This window comes from Odocoileus virginianus, chromosome 7 (assembly GCF_023699985.2).
Source record: "Odocoileus virginianus isolate 20LAN1187 ecotype Illinois chromosome 7, Ovbor_1.2, whole genome shotgun sequence".
NCBI classification, from domain to species: domain Eukaryota; kingdom Metazoa; phylum Chordata; class Mammalia; order Artiodactyla; family Cervidae; genus Odocoileus; species Odocoileus virginianus.
The window spans coordinates 79,817,834-79,836,436 of NC_069680.1; the positions used below are offsets into that span (position 1 = coordinate 79,817,834).

The 18,603-nt window shown below is 41.9% G+C and overlaps 1 protein-coding gene and 1 pseudogene across 4 annotated transcripts in view; one reads left to right on the plus strand and one right to left on the minus strand.

The window, feature by feature from the left end:
- The window catches only part of MTR (5-methyltetrahydrofolate-homocysteine methyltransferase), a 121,898-nt gene that overhangs the window by 66,060 nt on the left and 37,235 nt on the right, over positions 1 to 18,603 (minus strand). For all 4 annotated transcript variants that reach the window (XM_070471034.1, XM_070471033.1, XM_070471035.1 and 1 more), the window contains exons 12-15: positions 16,187 to 16,266; positions 13,486 to 13,598; positions 10,088 to 10,228; positions 8,744 to 8,929 (exon numbers count right to left, since the gene is read on the minus strand). In XM_070471034.1, coding sequence (XP_070327135.1) covers positions 8,744 to 8,929; positions 10,088 to 10,228; positions 13,486 to 13,598; positions 16,187 to 16,266 — 520 coding nt within the window. The remainder of the gene's footprint in view (positions 1 to 8,743; positions 8,930 to 10,087; positions 10,229 to 13,485; positions 13,599 to 16,186; positions 16,267 to 18,603) is intronic.
- LOC110141898 (ATP synthase subunit d, mitochondrial pseudogene) lies at positions 17,930 to 18,470 on the plus strand (annotated as a pseudogene).

Sequence of the window (18,603 nt, forward strand, 5' to 3'; positions counted from 1 at the left end):
TCTAACGCTGTAAAATTATTGAAGCCAGATCTTACCCCAGGCCAAATGAGTCAGAAACTCAAGGGGCAGAACCCAGGGCTACGTACGTTTTTTAAGAGCACAGGCAGTGACTGTCCTTCCCTGTGGGAACATTTCTGCTTCACACTCCTAGGAAAGCACCACAGACACAACGCACACAGCACCCCACTCGTTCTCAGAGTTCACCTTGCTTCCTGCTTCACTGAGGAAACAGAAGCACAGACTCCCCCGGCATTCTCAGCTCAGGTTCTCTCCTGCACTGTGAGCATGCTGACTCCCCCTCCCTGGGCAGACTGGCTGCCAGTCCTCAGCCCACAAGGTCATGGACCCAGCAAGTGCCCCCGTTCTCCTGCACATCAATCCCTCCCTGCCCCTCTACCAGATCACCAGCTTACAAAACCATGTGGTCACATCATCTACCTTCACACAGACACACATTCATTCTTACCCTCACATGCATCCCTGGTTTCCACTCTATTTCTGTTCCCTTTTATGGCAAAACTCCTCTCAAATGGTTTATATCTGCTGCCCCCCTCCCCCATTCTCTGCAAGATCAGAAACTACTGTTTCCAAATACAAGGGTAAATACTTGTCTGTTCCTCCCTGATCTATCCAGAGCTCATCATGCCCTTCGGAAAGCTTCTTCTTCACTTAGCTTCAGGTGAACTCTCTCCTCCGGTTCCCCTTCTACCAAGGAGGCGTCTCCTTCCTAAGTCCTGAAAGCATCCTCTCTTCTTCCTGACCACTAAGCACTGTGGCTCCAAGAGTCACTTGTTCCTAGGACCTTTTATCTACCTTCGTTCCTTTGGTGAAGTCAGTCTCACTGCTTTAAGTATCATCAATGCACAAATAATTCCCAAGGAATTATTGAATCTTATCTTCAAGCTTGAATCTTATCTTCAAGCCAGACTACGGCCAGGAAAACCAGACTCATCTACATAAGCACACACTTAACACACAAACATGTGTCCAAACACACACTTCTAGTCAACCGCATCCAAACAGGCTGGTCACCATCCTTCTATCTCAACTGCCCAGGCCAAAAAAACCTAAAAATTTCCCAGACTCCTCCTTCTTTCATGGCTCACAACCTCCATGAAGGCAAATGCTACTGGCTCTATTTCAAAAATATATCTAGAAACAGATGAGTCCTCACACATTCTACTGCTCCCACCCTGGTCCCAGTCACAATCATCTCTCATCTGAACTACCTCCAATGGCTCTGCTTGGTCCCCGCAGACCCTTCTCCACAAAGAACCAGAGTGGTTTTGAAATACAACTCCGACCAGGTTCAGCCCTCTGCGCAGAACCCTTCAGTGGCTCCTCAGATCACTCGGGGGAAAAGTCCAAGTGTTAACAGAGGTCTCCAAGACCCTAGGCAATTTGACCTGAAGCCTTTCTAACCTCATGTCCTCCCCTGATCACCTCTTCTCCCCTCTGCTCTGGCTCTACCGGCCTCCCTGTGGTTTTCAAACATGACCAGCAGGCATCTATCTCAAGGCTCCCTCTGCCCTACATCTTTACATGCTTCATTCCTTGGTTCCCTACGGCTCTCTGCTAAGATGTCACCTTATCCATGAGGCCATCTCCAACCACCCTATATAAAACAGTGTCTCTCACCATGGTATGCCTGTCAGCCTCATCCTCCCCATATCGCTTCACTGTATTCAACACTATCCAGGGGTGTGTGTGTATTCCTATGTTGTTTTTTTCCTTATTCCTTTTGCCCCCTAAGAATACAAATTGTGCAAGGGCAGGGACTAGGTTTTGTTCCTTGCTAACTCCTCACAGCCTGGCACATATTAGGTGCTCAAGATACACTTGAAGGAATTAGAGAAGACATCTGCTTCCTTTAAACAGGATGCTATATAAATTTGAGAAAGAACATATAGGTAACAAAAAAGGGCTCCTGCAGATGCCCATCCAGCAGATGAATGGATGAGGAAGCTGTGGTACATATACATCATGGAATATTACTCAGCCATTAAAAAGAATTCATTTGAATCAGTTCTAATGAGATGGATGAAACTGGAGCCCATTATACAGAGTGAAGTAAGCCAGAAAGATAAAGACCATTACAGTATACTAACACATATATATGGAATTTAGAAAGATGGTAATGATAACCCTATATGCAAAACAGAAAAAGAGACTCAGATGTATAGAACAGACTTGTGGACTCTGGGAGAAGGCGAGGGTGGGATGTTTCAAGAGAATAGCATTGAAACATGTATATTATCTAGGGTGAAACAGATCACCAGCCCAGGTTGGGTGCATGAGACAAGTGCTCGGGCCTGGTGCACTGGGAAGATCCAGAGGGATCGGGTGGAGAGGGAAGTGGGAGAGGGGACCGGGATGGGGAATATATGTAAATCCATGGCTAATTCATTTCAATGTATGACAAAAACTACTGTAATGATGTAAAGTAATTAGCTTCCAACTAATAAAAATAAATGGAAAAAAAAAAAAAGGGCTCCTGGAAGAATAAAACATAAAACTCAAGAGAAGATAAATGTAGATGTCAAAATCTCACAAATGTCAAAGTTGAAAAACTGGAGAGAAACTAGGCAATCTTTCCAAAACATCCAGTTTCTGAATAATACACAGGCCACAAGAGGATAAACCATTCAAGGAAACTTCCTGCAACTGTGGCCATTAGTGTCCTGACTGACAGGGCCTACTGAGGGCTTAACACAATGAATGGCTCATGATCACAAGACTTCAGAAAACTATGGACACAGCAGGTAAAAGAAGCATCCAGAAAAAGGGTCAACAAATAGGCTTCACAAAAAAATTCAAGGGTTAGAGTAGCACTGAGTTTCTCACCAAAACCAACTGAAACTAGAAGACAACAGATCACTGAGTTCAAAACATAGAGAAAATAATCTCAAGCTTGTACTCATATAATTTTCAATTAAGTATAAAAGTAAAATAAAGCCATTTTCAGACACATAAGGCTTCAAAATGTTTACTTCCATGTCTTCTTTCACCAGAGGATACACTTCACTAAATAAGAGATTAAACCAAGTATGAGGAAAGTGAAATCTAAACAGCTATGAGAGAGGTGGAAAGAACTGTCAGGATGATGGGGAGGGACATATCACAGGGACAGCTACGCAGTTAGCCTCCTGAGCAACCACTCCAGATTACGTCAGAAGACTTGGAGAGAGAATTATTCAACAAATTAAAACGACAGTCTACTTAATGTGTCTGGATACACTGGATATTGGAAATTTACACAACTAGGGAATAGTTTGAAAATATATAAAAACAGAGTAAACACAAAGATAAGTATTAACTTCACAGAAAACAAACAGAATTCAGGAAAGGAAAAGGAATCATGGTATACTACCTGGCTCCACTTTTACACTCAGTTCAGTTCAGTTGCTCAATTGTGTCCGACTCTTTGCGACTGCAAGGACTGCAGCACTCCAGGCCTCCCTGTCCAGTACCAACCCCCGAAGTTTACTCAAACTCATGTCCATCGAGCTGGTGATGCCATCCAACCGTCTCATCCTCTGTCGTCCCCTTCTCTTCTCGCCTTCAATCCTTCCCAGTGTCAGGGTCTTTTCAAATGGGTCAGCTCTTCGCATCAGGTGGCCAAAGTATTAGAGTTTCAGCTTCATTATCAGTCCTTCCAATGAACAAGCAGGCCTGATTTCCTTTAAGATGGACTGGCTGGATCTCCTTGCAGTCCAACGGATTTCAAGAGTCTTCTCCAACACCACAGTTTAAAAGCATCAATTCTTTGGCGCTCAGCTTTCTTTATAGTCCAACTCGCACATCCATACCTGACTACTGAAAAAACCACAGCCTTGACTAGACGGACCTTTGTTGGCAAAGTAATGTCTCTGCTTTTTAATATGCTGTCTAGGTTGGTCATAATTTTTCTTCCAAGGAGCAAGTATCCTTTAATTTCATGGCTGCAGTCACCACCTGCAGTGATTTTGGAGCTACCCAAAAATAAAGTCTGCCACTGTTTCTCCATCTATTTGCCACAAAGTAATGGGACCAAATGCGATGATCTTTGTTTTCTGAGTGTTGAGCTTTAAGCCAACTTTTTCACTCTCCTCTTTCATTTTCATCAAGAGGCTCTTTAATTCTTCTTGCTTTCTGCCATAAGGGTGGTGGTATCTGCATATCTGAGGTTATTGATATTTCTCCTGGCAATCTTGATTCCAGCTTGTGCTTCATCTAGCCCAGCATTTCTCATGATGTATTCTGCATATAAGTTAAATAAGCAGGGTGACAATATACAGCCTTGACGTACTCCTTTTCCTATTCGGAACCAGTCTGTTGTTCCATGTCCAGTTCTAACTGTTGCTTCCTGACCTGCATACAGGTTTCTCAAGAGGCAGGTCAGGTGGTCTGGTATTTCCATCTCTTTCAGAATTTTCCACAGTTTATTGTTATCCACACAGTCGAAGGCTTTGGTGTAGTCGATAAAGCAGAAATAGATGTTTTTCTGGAACTCTCTTGCTTTTTCGATGATCCAACAGATGTTGGCAATTTGATCTCTGGTTCCTTTGCCTTTTCTAAATCCAACTTGAACATCTGGAAGTTCACGGTTCACATATTGTTGAAGCCTGGCTTGGAGAAATTTGAGCATTACTTTACTAGTGTGTGAGATGAGTGCAACTGTGCAGTGGTTTGAGCATTCTTTGGCATTGCCTTTCTTTGGGATTAGAATGAAAACTGACCTTTTGCAGTCCTGTGGCCACTGCTGAGTTTTCCAAATTTGCTGGCATATTGAGTGTAGCACTTTCACAGCACCATCTTTTAGGGTTTGAAATTGTTCAACTGGAATTCCATCACCTCCACTAGTTTTGTTCATAGTGATGCTTCCTAAGGCCCACTTGACTTCACATTCCAGGATATCTGGCTCTAGGTGAGTGATCACACCATCGTGATTATCTGGGTTGTGAAGATCTTTTTTGTACAGTTCTTCTGTGTATTTTTGCCACCTCTTCTTAATATCTTCTGCTTCTATTAGGTCCATAGCATTTCTGTCCTTTATTGAGCCCATCTTTGCATGAAATGTTCCATTGGTATCTCTAATTTTCTTGAAGAGGTCTCTAGTCTTTCCCATTCTATTGTTTTCCTCTATTTCTTTGCATTGATCACTGAGGAAGGCTTTCTTATCTCTCCTTGCTACTCTTTGGAGCTCTGCATTCAAATGGGAATATCTTTCCTTTTCTCCTTTGCTTTTTGCTTCTTTTCACAGCTATCTGTGGGCCTCCTCAGACAGCCATTTTGCCTTTTTGAATTTCTTTTTCTTGGGGATGGTCTTGATCCCTGTCTCCTGTACAATGTCATGAACCTCTGTCCATAGTTCATCAGGCCCTCTGTCTATCAGATCTAGTCCCTTAAATCTATTTCTCACTTCCACTGTATATTCATAAGGGATTTGATTTAGGTCATACTTGAATGGTCTAGTGGTTTTCCCTACTTTCTTCATTTTAAGTCAGAATTTGGCAATAAGGAGTTCATGATCTGAGCCACAGTCAGCTCCTGGTCTGGCTTTTGCTGACTGTATAGAGCTTCTCCATCTTTGGCTGCAAAGAATATAATCAATCTGATTTCGGTGTTGACCATCTGGTCATGTCCATGTGTAGTCTTCTCTTGTGTTGTTGGAAGAGGGTGTTTGCTATGACTAGTGCATTCTCTTGGCAGAACTCTATTAGTCTTTGCCCTGCTTCATTCTGTACTCCAAGGCCAAATTTGCCTGTTACTCCAGGTGTTTCTTGACTTCCTACTTTTGCATTCCAGTCCCCTATAATGAAAAGGACATCTTTTTTGGGTGTTAATTCTAGAAAGTCTTGTAGGTCTTCATAGAACCATTCAACTTCAGCTTCTTCAGCATTACTGGTCGGGGCATAGACTTGGATTACCATGATATTGAATGGTTTGCCTTGGAAATGAACAGAGATCATTCTGTCATTTTGAGACTCCATCCAAGTACTGCATTTCAGACTCTTTTGTTGACTATGATGGCTGCTCCATTTCTTCTAAGGGATTCTTGTCCACAGTAGTAGATACAATGGTCATCTGAGTTAAATTCGCCCATTCCAGTCCGTTTTAGTTCACTGACTCCTAAAATGTTGATGTTGACTCTTGCCATCTCCTGTTTTATCACTTCCAATTTTCCTTGATTCAACAACCTCACACTCCAAGTTCCTATGCAATAATGCTCTCTACAGCATCGGATCTTGCTACCATCACCAGTCACATCAACAACTGGGTGTTGTTTTTGCTTTGGTTCCGTCTCTTCATTCTTTCTGGAATTATTTCTCCACCTTCTCCGGTAGTATACTGGGCACCTACTGACCTGGGGAGTTCAGCTTTCAGTGTCCTCCTTTTGCCTTTTCACACTGTTCATGGGGTTCTCAAGGCAGGAATACTGAAGTGGTTTGCCATTCCCTTCTCCGGTGGACCATATTTTGTCAGACCTCCCCACCATGACCCGTCTGTCCTGAGTGGCCCTACATCGTTTCACTGAGTTAGACAAGGTTGTGGTCCATGTGATTAGATTGGTTAGTTTCCTGTGATTGTGGTTTTCAGTCTGTCTGCCCTCTGATGGAGAAGGATAAGAGGCTTATGAAAGCAATCCTGATAGGATAGATTGACTGAGGGGGATACTGGGTCTTGTTCTGAGGGGCGGGGCCATGCTCAGTAAATCTTAATCCAATTTTCTGTTGCTGGGTGGAGCTGTGTTCCCTCCCTGCTATTTACCTGGGGCAAAACTATGGTGGAGGTAATGAAGATAATGGTGACCTCCCTCAGAAGATCCCATGCATGTACTGCTACAGTCAGTGCCCCCAACCCTGCAGCAGCCACGATTAACCCAGCCTCCCCGGAGGCTCCAGGACCCACCCCAGACACCCACAGGCAAGTCCAGAACAGTCTCCTATGGGGTCACTGTTCCTTTCTCCTGGGTCCTGGTGCACAAGCTTCTGTTGTGCCCTCCAAGAGTCTATCCCAGTCCTGTGTAAGTTCTGGCAGCTCTAAGTACTTTTATACTACTTAATATAAGTGCCAAAAATAGTTACAACTGAAATTATACTGGAAGGATGGAGTGGGGGTAGAGGATGATGAAAAAGTCAAGTCCTTAACCACTAGAACAGCAATAAATAATAACTAAAACTGGAATTTGAAGATGAGGAGGTAAATGATACAAGAATCAGCTAAGTTGTAAGTGGTTGTCTGGGGATCTGGAGGCTTTTGTTTTTCATAAAACAATATATGTTTTATGTTTTCATAAAGCAAGATATGTCTCTTTAACTATCTGCATAGTCATACCTTTGGTAAAAAAATAAAAATTATGCCACCTGGCCTTACCACACTTAACTAGTAGCGAAGATGACTTTTGAGAAGGAAAATTTAACAATGTATCAAAATGTCACATGTGCACACTCTTTGACCTAGCCATTCCATTTTTACCAACTAAGAAAATCACTCTACAAGGGAAAAACAAATGCATGACTTAGGATATTCATTGGCTATTTTGTGTTTCTTTTTTTAAAAATTGGGGCTCATTTTCTTTGTTCATTCTTCCACTGACTTGATGGGGGTATTTTACTCTCTGATTTATAGACACTCTTTGCATATTAGGGGTACTAACCCACTGTTGTAACTCATTCTGCAAATAAACCATATGTTTTGTCCTACAAAGTTTTACATTTTTATATAAATAGATCTATCAGTTTTATTTCTGGCTTCCTAAATTTAGATAAATATTTTCCCATATATTCTTTGGACTTTTTTTTTTTTAACATTTAGACCTTTAATTGATGCATATTTTATTTTGGTATATGGTGGGAAATTGTGCTCAACTTTTACTTTCTTCCAATATCCAATAGTATTTATTGAATAATTCCTTTTTCAACTGATGTAGAGACTACTATATAATCAAATTTTCATATATAGATAGATGTAAATAGGTGTATACACACACACACACACACATATATATATACACACAGACATATATACGTATATATAGAGGCAGACCTTGTTTTACTGTTCTTCATAGATACTGCGTTGTTTTACAAACTGAAGGTATGTGGCAACCAAGCATCAAGCAAATCCATTGATACCACTCTTCTAACAGCATTTGCTCACCTCATGTCTATGTCACATTTCAGTAATTCTCGCAATGTTTCAAACTTCTTTGTTATTATTCTACTTGTTATGGTGACCTTTGATGCTACTACTATAACTTACTGGAGGTTCAGATGATAGCAGTTTTTAGCAATAAAGTATTTTTAATTAAGGCATGTACTTTTTCCTAGACAATTGATCCCTGGGTTGGGAAGATCCCCTGGAGAAGGGAATGGCAACCCACTCCAGTATTCTTGCCTGGGAAATCCATGGACAGATGAGCCTGGTGGGTCACAGTCCATGGGGTTGCAAAGAGTCAGACACGACTAAGCGACTAACACTTTCACTTTCAATGCTACTGCACACTTAACAGACTATAGTATAGTGCAAACATAATTTTTCTATGCACTAGGAAGCCAAATATTCATGTGACTGGCTTTCCTACGATGTTTGCTTTATTGCCGTGGCCTGGAATGGAACCCATGGTATCTCTACGGTATGCCCATGTGTGTGTACACATATGTATGGTACATACGGTATACACATCGGTTTTGGACTCAGTTCTCTTCCACTGCTTTAAGCCACTGTGTCACACAATGAAGTCAGATCAAAAGAAATCACTTACCTGTCCTTCTTCATCAAAAGCCATAACCACCACGGCAGCTCCAAACTTCTTAATCTTTCTGGCCTTCTCCAAGAAGTCATCCTCTCCCTCCTTCAGGCTGATGCTGTTAACAATGCACTTTCCCTGGCAGCACTTTAACCCGGCTTCAATCACAGCAAAATTGGAAGAGTCAATGCACAAGGGCACCTGAGGCCAGAAAGGCAGGACGTCACAGAAACACAGCAGGTCACCGCAGATCCCCTTCCAAGGACTCTCATATATTCCCTCCTTCTCCTTTAGGGGGACAATAGACACGTAACAGCAGTGTGACAGAGACAGGATTTTAATCTTACTCTTGTTCCTAAACACCAAAATATTTGGAGTAATTCCAGTCTAAAAAGAGACCTCATGTGTGGGCCAGAAACTGGTAACTCAAAAGATCACAGCTAAATATCAGAATGAGAGCACAGAAGTCTTTTCACTGGGGTCATTTTTTCCCCTCTGATTCTGATTTTAAACAGGTCATTTAGCTTCTCTTCACCTTAAATTCTCAAAATATTTACTCCCAGAGAAGCCTTGAGGCTTTTAAGTGCAAAGCTTTAAGACACAAACGAAGGATGGGTTAATGTAATATAGTGCTTACCACAGGACTTCTCACTTAAACATCTGCTGAAGCTTAACAAAAAAATGACAGCCCTAGCTCTTAAGGCACTAGAAAGTATCCTTAAAAGAATAACAAAAACAAAAAAAATGTCAAAACTCACTCATCACAAATTCAATGGTAAAGAAATGAACATTTTTAATTTTTTAGAACCCATCTAAAAGCTTGACATTTGAAACCCATTTGAAAAGCATGATACAAAAATTAACTTTCATCTTAAAGAACAAATGTAAAAGCTGACATTAATACCTCAATTTAATCTTGTTTTATAATTTTGTCTTACTCTGCTATGCCTAAAAAGGTCCCTTCTTCCTGCAATAAGGAAGGACTATCTGAGTTCCCTAGTCTGTGGTGGAAACAGAACTAATGATTTGGTAGCAACAGATAAGTATATCTTTCAGAGACATGAAAAGTTAGTTCTTAGCCTATCCAGACACCAGAGGAAATTCAATAATCCTTGTGACCAATTCCAGAAGCCTTGGAAACAGTCGCGCTACTGTCACACATTTTTCTCTGAAGTCTGGTTTATAATGAAAGGCTGCCATTATGTGAGAAAACAGACAATCAGAAACCACTGGGTTTTCAACACAGTACAACAGAAAACCAGTGTATGAGATGACAGACAAAGGGAAAAGTTGACAAAGTCAAATGAGCAACAGAGCGGCACGTGTAAATTCCCTTGATGAATTGAAGTTCTGTACAACCTTGGCAATGTCAGGCTCGGAAGCAATGAAGTTGCAGAATCTGGTCATCGCACTTGGACCATCCAGCATGCCATCATCCATGTTAATATCCAACACCTGGGCTCCCATCTCCACCTGCATTTTGGCAACACTCAGTGCTTCCTGAGGAAAGAATTCAAGAGGAAGCAGCATCAGGAGAGGGTGACTCAAGAAAAGGCTGACAAAAGTAGTTCTTCACCATCCCAGGCAGTCCCTTCCAATTCCACTAGGCTAGCTAGCCAGCCCCTCACCACTAGCGCCGCCCTTTACCCCGACCCTGAGCTGCTCTCAACCATCACAGATGAACCTTTCCTAAAAATCTCTTCCATCACAATTCATCACTTCTCAGAACCCACAGAGGCTCTGATCCCTCCTGTAAAGAATCTCAGTCCCTCAGCATGGTGTTCCAGGTCCTGGGGACCTGCCCCATCTTCTTATCCAACTCAACGTCTCCCTAAACCCCAGCACACCTCACCCAGCCAAATCCGCTTCTACCTGTGTCACACATATCGTTCCCTCTGCTTCAAATACAATCCCCTCCCTTTCTACACTATTTAAGACCTAGCTCGAGTCCCACCTCCTTCAAGAAAAGTCATTACAGAAACCATCCAAAACTTATCTAACTCTTCAATATTCACCAAATCATGCAAAGCATTCACTGCAGGCTACTGACAGCAGTTACATGAAATGTAAGTTAAACTTTTTTATGCTAAAAGGATTTTCAAATCCATTAATACATTATTATACACTGTAAATCTCCAAGTACAAAATACAATATACAGCATTTCCCACTGATGATCATTTAAGGAATATGCTGTAGGATCAGCGTTCCAGAGAACACACTTTGGGAAACACTGCTTATTCCACAATGACTGGCTGCCTCTAAACATCTGCAACAATTATAAACATTATCACATAGTATATGACATTACCATTTCCTCATGGTTTCACAAATATGAGCTTATTCTCTAAAATATCTCCCACTCTTGTTTGAACAATGATAGGCAAAACAGATGTGTTCAATGAAGTTTTCTAACTGACTGGTAAGAGTAGAGAGTTTAAGTCTTTGTTGTACATTTCACAGTGTAATAAAATAAGCAGGGATAAAATCAACAGTAGATCCTAATGCTGTCCTAATTTTTTCTTAGCCAAAGAAAATCAAATAGAAATTTTTAGCAATCATGAGAGAAGAGGCATGGGACCCTGTGGCTCAGGCTCGAGGGAATTCCATTCACAATGATCCAACATTACACAGAAAAAAGGGTTGCAATAAGATTCAGCAAATCAAAAAGTGTTTTGATATCAGCAATACATTAAACACCATAAAGAATAAAAAGAAGCGTAAGTCATAGTCCTTGTTCTTGAAGGGCTTACATCTAGTTGAGGGCTTACGACAATCACAGGAGAAGCTATGGACACTGCCACACAATGGGCGCCAAACGCCCTGCCTAGACACCTGGAAGGGCGAGGCCTCTGAGGACTGAAGAGAAGGCCCCTGAGAGGGAGTGGCTTCAGCTGCCCCTGGGAAACAGACTGGAGGGAGCGGAGGGGAGACAGTAAGCAGTGACCTGTTTAGACCAGAGGTCAAAGACACAAAATAGAGACGCTAGCGCCTGACCTTTCTACATCAGAAGAGCGACAGAATAACAGCTCAGGGGTCCAACTTCCCACACATGCCCCAAGGGATGAAGCCATTTGTTTAAAGATGTCCAAGTGGAGTAAACAGACTGGACTGGACCTCCTCTCAGGCCAGTGTTCAGAACCTTGCGGGAGCACTGCACAGGCGCACTAGAATCCAGCGAGGAGCCAGTCGTCACCACCCACGTCCCACTTCCCAGCCCCACCCCTGCTGAGACAGCAGAGGGCTGAAGGGTGTGGGCTTGGAGGACCTGGGGTCTAACATCCCACCCCTGCTGAGACAGCAGAGGGGTGAAGGGTGTGGGCTTGGAGGACCTGGGGCCTAACATTCACCTGCGGTGAAACAACAGGCGAGTGGCTCAGCCTCCCCTAAGCCTGCAGCTGGACATCCGCAAAACGGGGACGGTAACAGCACCTCTCTCACAGGCCTGCAAAGATGAAGTCAAAAACGGCTGCAAAGCACTGAGGACAGTGACAGGCATGTAGTAAGACCTTATGAGATGACGGCTACCACTCCCACTTGCCTGCTTCTTCCTAAAAAGAAGATTTGCTCTCAGTAGCAAATCTATCAAATCCTAGACTGAAAGGAACACCACAGAATGGTTTTAATTATCAAAACACAAAGAGAACACCACCACTGCAGAACTCTACACCACCATGAACGGTTGTAGGGATTTCACAAGAGTAGACATGAATGAAGGCCTGGAGGCAGAAGAACGCCTCCTGGAACATTCAGATGACAGGTCAGGACAGAAGGCAGGTTGGTGTCTACCTGGAGAGGACTGGATGATGGCCTAGGGAGTTTGGGTTGCATCCCACGTGCAAAAAAAGCCACCCCATGAAAGCTTCTGAGCTGGGGGAGACCATGGCAGCAGGATGTGCTGGTTGAGTAGTAGCAGGAATGAAGGGAAGAGGACAGACGGGAACCATCACGAACCATATAACCATATAACTGACGTACCTGAAGAACAGACCTCCAAGGGACACCACAGAGCAATAATTAACACATTCATAAAGGATGATAAATGCACACTTTCTCTGTGACTAAAACTAAGTTTACTTTGATACTGGTTGCTGGAAGATGTAAAGGTTTTTAAAATCTTAAAATGAGAGGTTAATGAAAAAAATAAAATCATTAATGCCCATATCAGATTCCTCCATGTTTTAACTTCATATTTGCATAAGAGAAAAGAAGTCTGTCCTTGGTGGGCTCTCTCTGGATTAAATTCTGCTCATTCATAGAGTGATCAAGTTTAAGAACACTAGGGCAAAACTTTTCAAGGCAGTGCCTATTCTTTCTTTTGTGTTTGCTTGTTTATTGTAGTTTACAGTAAATAGAATCAATAATGTCATGCTGGTCAGTATCTGATGTGGTCATAGGAAAATAAATGGGAATTTTCTTGGCTTTCCATTTCTTTAAAGGATTTGTGAGAAGCTGAAATGAACAGTATCTTCAAACTTTTAAAATTTCACAATTAATAGAAACAGCTAGAACCTGGGTCCCTCCCATCTTATCCCATTTCATACCTCAGGTGCATTTTTTTTGACAAATATCAACAAGAGCAGCTTTGGTTTTTCTAAGCCTCACTCTCCCAGCCCGGCCAGCTGCAAACACACTTTACCATTCTCACACTGTCTAGCAGCTCTGTAGCAATGCTATCAAAGGCAGAGCAGCTTTGTTTGCTGCTGTCTTAGCCAAAACACATGGCGGATGCCTCAAGGGTCTTATTAACGATGCTCACTTCATAATTTCCTCCCATGATGAGTTTAGCAAACCTCCTGGATCCTGCAACATTACAGCGCTCTCCAATGTTAACAAAGTTGGTGTATGGTCCGATCCTGAAGGGCTCTAGACCTTAAAAGGAGAAGTATTTTGAAAATTTTCTGAAAATACATGTAACAACAAGAGACAGCAAACAAATGTTGTCATGAGCTAGAAAAGAAGTTTCTATGCCACATTCCATCTGACTAGCTAGGCATGGCCTTTTCCCCTAGGGATATTTAAACACAGTACAAGTCTCTATGTTTACAACCAGAACTCTCAAAAGAAGAAATATTTCAGGGTTTTAAATTGCAAATTTCTCTAAAGAGCTGAATCATAACCAGCTCTGAGTAATAAGGCAAAATTATCAACATATTCTTATGTAACCAAGAGTCTGGGGCAAAAGCCATGAGGTTAGAATCTAAAGGAATGCTCCCCAGCTGTCCATTCAGACATTGGCTCGAAACCAGACGGAGTAAGCTTTCTTAATCCTACCAACAGTGTATTTAGAGTTTTATCTCATCTCTTTGATCCAGAGGCCAAGAATCAATAATCATTGAGGCCCAACAGGGTCACGAGGAAGGACTCGGGCTGAACACTGGGAGACAGCTGACCCTGGGCGAGCCACTTACCTGTATTGCTCCTCTTTATTTGTCAAGGGACAATAGCATCTCCCAGTTAAAAGCTGATAAATTAGGGGCAAATATCAGATAATTACTGTGCATATGTTACACTGAGGAAAAAAGCAACATGCAGTATGAAGTACTGCCCGAGGAAATGACCTTTAACTGTTTTTGTTCTACCCTTGTAAGATGGTCACAGGCAGACTCTGCGAACAGTCAGCCCCGGGGTACAAGCCCCGTACAGCCATTTTAGTCAACACCCCAGGGGACTTGTCTCAGAGGCTTGAGTTTACCAAACGACTCCAGGTCTTTTGTTCCCTGACTTGAAAGACTACCACTTCCCAGTCTGGGCCGTGATTTCCTTCCCCATTGGTACCATCCTCACGGCCTCATTCCCCCATGGCAGCCTCAGAGCATCCCAGATCCTTAGTCAGAACCTGGAGATAGCAGGGCGCACAGGCAGCTGCCAACATCTAAACGCTGGAGAGACCCTGCTGCACTGCTCTAAGAGCGTTTCACACCACACACTTCTGATCTATTGTGAATCTGAAGTGTCTCACAGAAAAACTGCATTTACTCTCAAGCCTGCAATTTACAAAAGAACAATTAAAAAGAGCATGTTTGATGTTATTCTTCTAAAATCTGATTGAAGGTGGTTTTTAAAAACAATTTAGAAATAGCACATGAAATTCAAATCAGAAGAAAGAATTCTTTCATTTTTACATATATAAACTCTTTAAAAATCATAACTAAATGGTTATCTCCTATTTCAGTTGTGGCAAAGGTTAACCATTTTAACTTAGTCCTTGGCTAAAGTGGTTCAGATGGTAAAGAATCTGCCTACAATATGGGAGACCCAGGTTCGATCCCTGAGTTGGGAAGAGCCCCTGGAGAAGGGAATGGCAACCCACTCTGGTATTCTTGCCTGGAGAATTCCGTGGACAGAGGAGCCTGATAGGACACAGTCCACAGAGTCGCAAAGAGCTGGGCATGACTGAACAACTAACACTTTGGCCGAAGTAAGATCTAAGGATGAAATAAACTATTCCACCACACCTCTTTCTGATAAAAGCCCCTTTTTCAGGGTAGGGGGGGGTGTATCATAAATCACAAATCCCTCTTCTTCTAATTTTATCCTGTCTTCTGGAGAATAAAAAGGAAAAAAGGGTTGACTGAAGAGGTATATTTTTAACTCAACTTCATCTCACTCACTGGGATTAATTCTATGTAGCATGTTCTGAGTGAAAAAAGTAGGTATTATTTTTACTGTACTTTATTTCACTTTTCTTAGGAAAACATATGGAACAAAAATACATCAGTTTAGAGAAATGTTAAATTCTCAGTTAGGGTGCATAATTCCTTGTGTGTGCTATTTGCAGGTTCTCTAAGAAACTGTATATACATTTTCCTTTTGGCTTAAAGATATTATCTAAGAGCACAACATTAAAGTGTTGTGGGAAAAAATATAAAATTTAAAGTTTTTTTTTCTAATTGTTGGCATGATAACCTATTTTACCAACACTCTTTTGAACATTGAAGCTTATTCTGAAAAACGGAAGCTGCTTACCCCACAGGGTTGTTGAGAACAAAACAGAATAATAGATATTATAACTCTTTGTAAAGTCCTGAACACACACTCAACATAAGAGCATGACAATAATATTTTAGAAGCACATAAAATTTTCTAGGAAGAGACTACCATCATTAAAAAACCTTGAGCCTGGGCTAGATTTTTTAGCAACTAGCAACAAATCTGACAATTAAAATTGTTAGGCTGTGGCCCACGTACATCTTCAAAGCAGTGCACAATAACTCTGACCAAGGGCACTACCTGTGCCTTCATTCACATTTCCCTGAAGTCAGTACCTTCCTGCTCCCATCCCTAAAAAAAGCAAAGGGTTCTTTACCAGAATTAATTTAAGTGCCAAGAAAAATACATAGTCTTCTTTGACCTAATAAACAAGTTTCTTGGCATCACTACCACATAGACTAAACATACAAACTTAATCTACAAAGGATTTCTGAAATTATAAAAAAAATCACATCTTTACAACTTACCAGACAGTAGCATATGCCCTTCAAAAACAGTGGCAGGTGGAACTCTAGGCTTACAGTTTTTCACAGCTTCAGCAATTTCTCTGAGTTAAAAGAGAAAACACGATATCCATTAACTCAGAACAAAATTCAATTAAGATAATTTCCAGCTATGACATTAAGTCTGCTTAACATAATTATATACCTAGTTCCAAATGTGCAGCAGCAATTGTGCTTTTTAGTTTTCTCAGTAATGCAGAAAATAAATCTATAATATTTCATATTTCTGTATCTGTCCCGTCTGCTGTGTATTGACTATACCAGTTTCTATGCTCACAGACGTGAACCTACGAACATGCACCTACAGATATGAGACAGTTTACACAAATGCAAACAGCAAATCTCTTCCACCCCTTTCCCAAACCTGAAGATGTCCTTAATCCACACAGTAATTTAAAAGAAAAAAAGGCTTCATTGTTGAGAAGGAAGAGTAAAGAGGAGAGGAGATGCCTGGAGCAAAGGAAATTAAATCCTTTAGGTATTTTATTCTCAAGCACACACACACAGTAGAGAGGATTCAGAGTAAGACATCACTAAAACTCCAAAATAACTACTCCTGGAAATTTGTTTTAGTTATTCATACTCTTTGGAACCTTCTGGGCTTCAATGAAACATGTCTCTGATCAGCCTTGAAAAATCTGCCTGCTCTACTAAATTGATCAGGACCAGTATGAACCATTCACTACAGCCCCCCAAATTAATATGTGAATGACAAAATAAAAGCAGCAAATATACATATACAGAGATAGATAAACAGACACACACAGACACACACACACACACACACACACACACACACACACAGAGGTATTTTTAAAGCAACTCTTTTTATAAAGGAGGAAAGTGAACGTGAACGTCACTCAGTCATGTCTGACTCTTTGTGACCCCAAGGACTATACAGCGCATGGAATTCCCCAGGCCAGAACACTGGAGTGGGTAGCTGTTCCCTCCTCCGAGGGATCTTCCCAATCCAGGGTTTGAACCTAGATTTCTCGCCTTGCAGGCAGATTCTTTACCAGCTGAGCCACAGGGGAAGCCCTATAAAGGAGGAGATAACCTTAAAAACAAAAAGAGATCCAAAGATAAGCTATCCTCAACTATTAATAGCTTTCAGATAGCATTTAAAAGATGTTTAAAAAATTATAGACTCTTAATAGAGTCTCCTGGAGAAGGAAATGGCAACCCACTCCAGTACTCTTGCCTGGAAAATTCCATGGATGGAGGAGCCTGGTGGGCTCCATGGGGTTGCAAAGAGTCAGACACGACTGAGCAACTTCACTTTCACTTTCAATAGAGTCTATCACAGAGGTCAACAAAAGCAGCGCAACATTAGGCAATTCATACAGTGAACATTTTATAGGTATGAAACAGACGCAGAACAGTCAGGTGACTGGCTCAAAATATGATCATCAGTCACTTTAGGGAAAAAAAAAAAAAACAGTAACAGTCCTCAACTATGTTTTACTCCAATTGTTTTTCAATTCCAATCCTCTTTGTAAAAGGATTAATCACCACACCCTTCACCAAGTCCTGTCTCACACTCCCTTCCCTAACCCTTAACAACATGGGTTAAGTGGTGACTGTGCCAGGCGAGGTGAAGATGCTCTTCTTGACCTCATGGTGCTTGCTGCTTACTGTCTTTTCTGTCCATGAAAGAAGCTAGACTTCCGTTCTCTGCTGCTGCGGACTGCGGGCCGCCGGGGGTCAGTGAAGGATCTCAAGATGGCTGGATGGAAACTTGCTCTAAAAACCACTGACTGGGTAGCTTTCGGGGAGGTCATCCCTCGAAACCAGAAGGCCGTGGCTAACTCCCTGAAGTCCTGGAATGAGACCCTAACCTCCAGGCTGGCCACTCTGCCTGAGAAGTCACCTGCCATCGACTGGGCTTACTCCAAGGCCAACGTGACAAAGGCTGGCTTGGTGGATGACTCTGAGAAGAAGTTTAATGCCCTGAAGGTTCCTATACTGGAGGATAAATATACTGCCCAGGTGGATGCTGAAGAAAAAGAAGATGTGAAAAGTTGTGCTGAGTTTTTGACTCAGTCAAAGACCAGGATTCAGGAATATGAGAAAGAGCTGGAGAAGATGAGGAACATAATTCCATTTGATCAGATGACCATTGAGGACTTGAATGAAGTCTTCCCAGAAACCAAATTAGACAAGAAGAAGTATCCCTACTGGCCTCACAGGCCAATTGAGAGCTTATAAGCTCAGGTCCGGGAGAAAGCTCTGGCCCTCGAATTACAAACTCTGGACATTAAAAATAATTACATGGTGCTGTGTGTGTGTGCCGCTTTGTGGTTGAGATAATTAAAACTCTGGGGTGACCTCAAAAAAAAAAACCAAAAAAAAAGAAAGAATCTAGTGGAAGCAGGTATTTC